Source organism: Xyrauchen texanus, chromosome 29 (assembly GCF_025860055.1).
Source record: "Xyrauchen texanus isolate HMW12.3.18 chromosome 29, RBS_HiC_50CHRs, whole genome shotgun sequence".
In the NCBI taxonomy this organism is placed as follows: Eukaryota; Metazoa; Chordata; class Actinopteri; order Cypriniformes; family Catostomidae; genus Xyrauchen; species Xyrauchen texanus.
This window is the reverse complement of record NC_068304.1, coordinates 911,531-919,682: the sequence shown is the minus strand read 5'-3', so window position 1 is coordinate 919,682 and position 8,152 is coordinate 911,531. Positions and strand designations below refer to the sequence as shown.

General features: G+C 43.2%; 1 protein-coding gene across 1 annotated transcript in view; it reads right to left on the bottom strand.

Annotated features, from left to right (window-relative positions):
* Positions 1–787: 787 nt before the first annotated feature.
* Positions 788–8,152, bottom strand: part of ddb1 (damage-specific DNA binding protein 1) — a 35,076-nt gene continuing 27,711 nt past the window's right edge. Inside the window, exon 9 of the mRNA XM_052096875.1 lies at positions 788–956. Coding sequence (XP_051952835.1) covers positions 788–956 — 169 coding nt within the window. The remainder of the gene's footprint in view (positions 957–8,152) is intronic.

Below are 8,152 nucleotides of genomic sequence, written 5' to 3'. Positions count from 1 at the left end.
CAAAATGTTATCTCTTTTAACAAATAAAAAAGACTTTGATTCATAAATTACATATGTTTAGAATGTTATGATGAACATAATTTCATATTCATATTTTATTATTTTATTTACTCAATTAATTGTTTTACAACTGGAAAGCATTCAAACATAACATTTGCTGTGCTCTCCGATTGAGCACTATAGATGTTTACCCCATTGTACTTCCACATTCCAAATCCAAAAATGTAAAAAGGGTCCATATACTGTATCTTTGAATACACATAGAACACTTCAATGATTGTGATAACTGAAAAGGACAAACTACAATGTCATAGATTCAAATGCCTCTAGCTACTTTCTTTTTATTGCTTTGTTATACTTTATGCATCTCATCCATGGAACATTCATATGAATGTGGAACAAGCAGAACTTCTGATCTTGTTAAAAACAAGCAAGTTACTATTACAATGTAAGAAGTTCCTATTTCTGCAGTTGGAGAAAAACAAGTTAAAATGTAAATGTAATTGTGGTAATCCCATTTAAAAGTATGATGTTGGTCCTTCATTTAAATACTGCACACTGAGGACACCAGTCTGTGTGAGACCAGTGGGTTCAACCAGAAAGAAAATGGCAAAGCCAGCAAATGATGACATGTAAAACCGCATGACAGGAAACCTTCATGGCCAGAATCAAAGCAGCTTTGCTCTTGACAACTAAAATTAGCAGCCTATCACGGCAGTCAAATGATCGTCAACAATGACATCACAGAAAAAAACAGGTGACAACACAACATGAGGTTCAGTTTAGTTCAGTCCTGACAGATCATTGATATAGCGCACACATCACTGTCATCAATCTGTTCCTGCAGTGCAGGGGTGGACTGGCCATATGGAACACCGGTGGGACGCTGGGTAATTTGAGCCGGCCCGCTGCTGAGCAAGTACCAGCCCGTCTTACAGGCACTATATGCAGCCACCCTGGGCTCCAACATGCCCACACGGACCTCATAACAAAGCGAAAATGTAATAAACTCTGCAGGACAAGCATATTCAATGGCATTTATTTTCAAATAATGCAATGGCTGGCTTTTATTATGAAATCGCTTACACATCGGAGCGTATATCCGTATTTACAAATCAACTTGGTAACTCGCGTGGAATACTGGTGTGATTTGACGATCACAATAATGGTGACAACCAAAACAACATATTAAGTATATGAGCTCTGAATAATCACTAAATGACAAATAACTCCAAGTTACAACAAATAAAATAACAGCATTGTATATCAAATCTACAAACAGTAAAGCTATGAGCAGTACACAGTCATTTGCATAATTTATTAATAAAGCAAAGCATTACTGGGAGCTGAAGCGCGACTTGCTGAACGTGCAAAAATATTACTTTGTGGTTATTTGAGTCTTACTCTGTTTAAAGGATAGCAGAAACAGCGCTTGTCAAAGCATTGGGCTTTTCACATTTACTCACGAATAATCTGGGGAAGGAATTAAAACATTGCAAATATAAAGACGCAACAAACTAGCATAGAGTGAAATATGAGCAATTCATCTGCAAAAATCAACACTTTAAGAGGTACAGTATGTTTATTTTTTACATATTTTTAGATTTTTTTTATATTTATACCTGAACATATTCTAGCCAAATTAGTTTTTCACTGATTTAATTTAAATAAACATTTACACATAGTTATGGGAGTAATTAACATGAAATTGTGAGCACTGTCATCAGTGTCCTGCTGTGTGCCACTTTCTTCATCTACCTATTTTAAACAACATTTTATGATCTTGTACAGCTATATACACATAAAAAATATATTATTCTTGTACTTATTGTTTCCACAACCTCATATTAACTAAGACAATAGTTTATTTGCACGTCTTTGAAAAAGTTGAAAGGTAATTAAGATTAGAGGTCGACCGATATTGGTTTTTTCAGGCCGATGCCGATCTTTTGAAATCCGGGTCGGCCGATGGCCGATTACTGCTGCCGATTTATTTTGGCCGATATGTGCATGTTTTTAACCTCTTATTTGAACCTTTCATTTGAAAGATAAAATGTAACACAAATAATTACTTAAGATAGACAAAATTTCTCAACAAATACATTTATTGAACACTTGACCAATCTGCACTTGTACACTTAAAATTAAAAATGTATAATGTTAGAACATATTGTATAAATAATGTATAACAAATATATTAAATAAACAAAGCAGGTGTTACGAACTGCTCCGAGACACGAAGGTTGAGATCCAAATGCAGCTTTAATTAAGGGGCAATCCAGACACGTAATCCAATATTCAGAGCATCCAAGAGAAGCACAGGCATAACTAGGGATGGGTATCGTTAAGGTTTTAATGGTATTACTATCTTACCGATACTGCTTATCGATCCGGTACTTTAACAGTATTCTTAACCGTTCTTTTTGTTTATATATATATATATATATATATATATATATATATATTAAACAAAGATAAACAATTACACAAAGATAAACGTTATATAGGCACAGTGATTTAATTTCAGGAAGGTCTACTAACATTACTGTTCAGGTGTGGTCTAAAAAGAAATCTAATAAAGTAATCAATTGTAAAATAACACTGCATAGTTTATCATAGATAGATTAATGCAGAAGTTATTCATTCAAGAGCTGTAAGTGATTTTCTCTTTGCCTTTTGTTGTTTGATTCGCAGTAATGGCTCAATCGTCAGCATGTTTAATAGACAGCTTCCCCTTTAAGACCGAGTCTAATAGACTCCTGATGCGCCATATTTTCTCCCAACGATTTCCATAACTACGTCCATTTAAGACATATACTGTGTTTAAGTGAATCTCCAAGCCGGTCGTCTAGACATATTTTTGTGTACAGTTGATCGTTTAGACGCATGAAACCCAAAGTAGCCTATACTTTGCTTGTCTCTTTGTGGTCTGTTTCGGAGCGCGCGCCGCCTTGGGAACGGTATCTATTGTACTCTTTTTATTATTAAACGCGTCCCGCAATTTAGCAACAGTAGCTAGACTGCATTTTACAACAATCACCGATCGTGCTGATTCTGACGTTAAGTTGGAGTTTTAGGGAGAAATGTCAGTGCACCGCTGTGAAGGGAAGGAAGTTGTGCTAGACAGAATGCGGCTTACGTATAAATATTCTTTTTATAATCTTTGGAAGGCGAAATCTAAAATAAATTCAGAATAATATCACAGATCTAAACCAGGCAACGTTTGAATGTTTAGTTCTGTCACTCATTAAGCTGGGCTTGTGTTGTGCTCGCTGTGGCACCGCGTGAGATCTCTCTCTCTCTCTCTCTCTCTCTCTCTCTCTCTCTGACTGCGAATAGCTAAATTGGATCACAGACGAATGGTTTCATATTATTATACATTGGCTGGCGAGATAAAATAACTTTCTCTTTATAGCAATAATAAATGTATTTTCTTAATTTCTCCAGTACCGACAGCAGAACCGATAACGTCCGAGCTTACCAAAGCCAGTCCTTCAATAGCCTATAATTTTTATTACTTATTTATCTGCATTGAGTGACAACCCTCTCAAATATAAGACACACAAACAGAACAAATAAAAGTCTCAGATTCACTGTCTGTAATTGCAAAATTCTTGCTTCCTTATTGTGACATGATAGCAACCCTTCTGCTGTGATAATGCAACTTCAACTATGCTATCAATATCCAAAGTAGCCGAACGTCATGTCAACCATCGCGTTTGTCACGTTTTTTCTTGAAGTTGGCAGTAACATATCAAAAGTTTTTAATTAAATATAAAGTTATACAAATTTAATCCTTACTGTTTTCTCCAAGGAACTTAGCTCCTTCCTTAGGCACTGGATGAGGTCTGCTCACTCTGCTGGAAAATGACTCTAGGGGCAGCGTGCGTCGAACACGTGTTCCACAACAACACTAGGCTGCCCACAGATGCGCCTGCCTAATCGGCTTGATATACTTGGATTAATCGGTCAACCTCTAATTAAGATCTTTAAAAACATGCTGAAAAATGCAGACTTGTCACAGCACCTAAAATACACACTTTCACTTGTACTTTCATGCACATTTTAACCTAACATCTGTATGATGGAATGTTATTTGTCTGATATATAAAGTACTTATTTTTAATAAGTGGGGCACTGGTGGGGCCATTGTCATGACTAGTAGACAACAGAAATGTCTTTTTTTTTTTAATCGAGACAGAAAATGAAATCAATGAGCCAGTGTGTTTTGGTGTGGTGTGGGCCGGGTTTGGTGGGCCACTCTGGGCCAGAAAGTTCAAGGGCACTTTTTAGCCACAGTCTGCCCCTGCTGCTTTGAAAAGTATAACATTATTAGGCAACATGCTTTTATTCTGCCCAAGTTCCCAGTGAATTTATAGGGAAAGAAGACAAGGAGAGAATAAAAGAGAAAGAGAGGGAATAAAGGTCAACAAATGAGCTGGAAATATCTGCTGCAGCTGTCCTACACTGCATACTGCACAGGCCTTTCATTTTCACACGGCGCACACACACACGACACACACACAACACACACACGGCACACACACGGCACACACACACACGGCACAAACACACGGCACAAACACACATGGCACACGGCACACACGACACACTCACACGGCACACGGCACACACGACACACTCACACGGCACACACGACAAACTCACACGGCACACACGACACACTCACACGGCACACACGACAAACTCACACGGCACACACGACACACTCACACGGCACACACGATAAACTACACGACACACGACACACTCACACGCACACACGACACACGCGACACACTCACACGGCACACGCGACACACTCACACGGCACACGCGACACACTCACACGGCACACACGACACACGCGACACACTCACACGGCACACGCGACACACTCACACGGCACACGCGACACACTCACACGGCACACACGACAAACTCACACGGCACACACGACACACTCACACGGCACACACGACAAACTCACACGGCACACACGACACACTCACACGGCACACACGACACACACGCGACACACTCACACGGCACACGCGACACACTCACACGGCACACGTGACACACTCACACGGCACACACGACACACGCGACACACTCACACGGCACACGCGACACACTCACACGGCACACGCGACACACTCACACGGCACACACGACAAACTCACACGGCACACACGACACACTCACACGGCACACACGACAAACTCACACGGCACACACGACACACTCACACGGCACACACGACACACGCGACACACTCACACGGCACACGCGACACACTCACACGGCACACGCGACACACTCACACGGCACACGCGACACACTCACACGGCACACGCGACACACTCACACGGCACACGCGACACACTCACACGACACACGCGACACACTCACACGGCACACGCGACACACTCACACGGCACACGCGACACACTCACACGGCACACGCGACACACTCACACGGCACACGCGACACACTCACACGGCACACCCGACACACTCACACGGCACACGCGACACACTCACACGGCACACACGACACACTCACACGGCCAGAAAGTTCAAGGGCACTTTTTAGCCACAGTCTGCCCCTGCTGCTTTGAAAAGTATAACATTATTAGGCAACATGCTTTTATTCTGCCCAAGTTCCCAGTGAATTTATAGGGAAAGAAGACAAGGAGAGAATAAAAGAGAAAGAGAGGGAATAAAGGTCAACAAATGAGCTGGAAATATCTGCTGCAGCTGTCCTACACTGCATACTGCACAGGCCTTTCATTTTCACACGGCGCACACACACACGACACACACACAACACACACACGGCACACACACACACGGCACAAACACACGGCACAAACACACATGGCACACGGCACACACGACACACTCACACGGCACACGGCACACACGACACACTCACACGGCACACACGACACACTCACACGGCACACGCGACACACTCACACGGCACACGCGACACACTCACACGGCACACGCGACACACTCACACGGCACACGCGACACACTCACACGACACACGCGACACACTCACACGGCACACGCGACACACTCACACGGCACACGCGACACACTCACACGGCACACGCGACACACTCACACGGCACACGCGACACACTCACACGGCACACCCGACACACTCACACGGCACACGCGACACACTCACACGGCACACACGACACACTCACACGGCCAGAAAGTTCAAGGGCACTTTTTAGCCACAGTCTGCCCCTGCTGCTTTGAAAAGTATAACATTATTAGGCAACATGCTTTTATTCTGCCCAAGTTCCCAGTGAATTTATAGGGAAAGAAGACAAGGAGAGAATAAAAGAGAAAGAGAGGGAATAAAGGTCAACAAATGAGCTGGAAATATCTGCTGCAGCTGTCCTACACTGCATACTGCACAGGCCTTTCATTTTCACACGGCGCACACACACACGACACACACACAACACACACACGGCACACACACACACGGCACAAACACACGGCACAAACACACATGGCACACGGCACACACGACACACTCACACGGCACACGGCACACACGACACACTCACACGGCACACACGACACACTCACACGGCACACACGACACACTCACACGGCACACGCGACACACTCACACGGCACACGCGACACACTCACACGGCACACGCGACACGCTCACACGGCACACGCGACACGCTCACGCGGCACACGCGACACGCTCACACGGCACACGCGACACGCTCACACGGCACACGCGACACGCTCACACGGCACACGCGACACGCTCACACGGCACACGCGACACGCTCACACGGCACACGCGACACACTCACACGGCACACGCGACACACTCACACGGCACACTCACACGGCACACGCGACACACTCACACGGCACACACGACACACTCACACGGCACACACGACACACTCACACGGCACACACGACACACGGCACAAACACACACGGCACACGCGACACACACACGGCACACACACACGGCACAAACACACGGCACAAACACACATGGCACACGCACACGGCACACACGACACACTCACACGACACACGCACACGGCACACACGACACACGCACACGGCACACACACACACAGAATACAATTATAACACTTCATGACCTATATCAGCATGCCTTGTAGTTCTGATGCACATTTGCAAAGTTAAAATAATTTTTTTCAATGTTTCCCTCAGGGCTACACTGTAAAACATTTCTGTACATTTGCGGCAAAATTCACACAGCAATTTACTGTGGGTTCTTAAATACAATAGTTTGCTGTCAAAAATGTTGAATTCTGGGAGATCAAGAGCAGGCTCACTTTTAAACCCCCCCTTAATATTTGAAATATGTGGCACATAGTGTTCATGGTGTTCCTTCCCCCTTCTCTGTTCTTTATCATCTCACATCAGCCTTCGCTTGTCTGTCTGTTTGATTTTTTTTTTATGAACTTTGTAATATGAGTTGTTATGAAGACACACACAGATATCAACACTTGGAATACAAAACACAACTATGGTGACAATAACCTGTTGATACGCAAACCCCCGCACGCGGTAGTGATGTCACTTTGCTTACATTAATATATAATTTACAGTCTATAAATGTAATTAATGTTAACAAATTATACATCTCGTCAAAGTTCTAAGGGTTCAACATTGATATCTGATCTCTGTTTCACGATAAGAATCCTCCAGAAACAACAATAATTTAGTTATTTGTGCCAGGAGTACAAATGAAAACATGCAATATCAAAACGGGACTTCATACCTTTTTTCTCGTCAATTTTGTATTTTCAACGATGTTGATAATGTCGACTAATCGTTTCAGCCCTAATGCAAATGATAATATGCTTTTAAACTAACCTGCTTTGGTTGCTTGAATTAATCCGGGTGTCTTGTCTTTCATGTGCTTTATTATGTTTGATGTGTTTCCTCCTTTCGTCAGAAAATTGCGAAAGCACCGTTTACAAATAGGTTTTTGCTGATCTATGATGTTTCCCTAACCTATGAATTTCCAAACCTGGCTTTTTCCACTTTTCTTTTCGACAAGATTCAGTTGAGACTCCGCAGCAGCAGCTTTGCTTGTCGTCATCTTTTGCTTGTT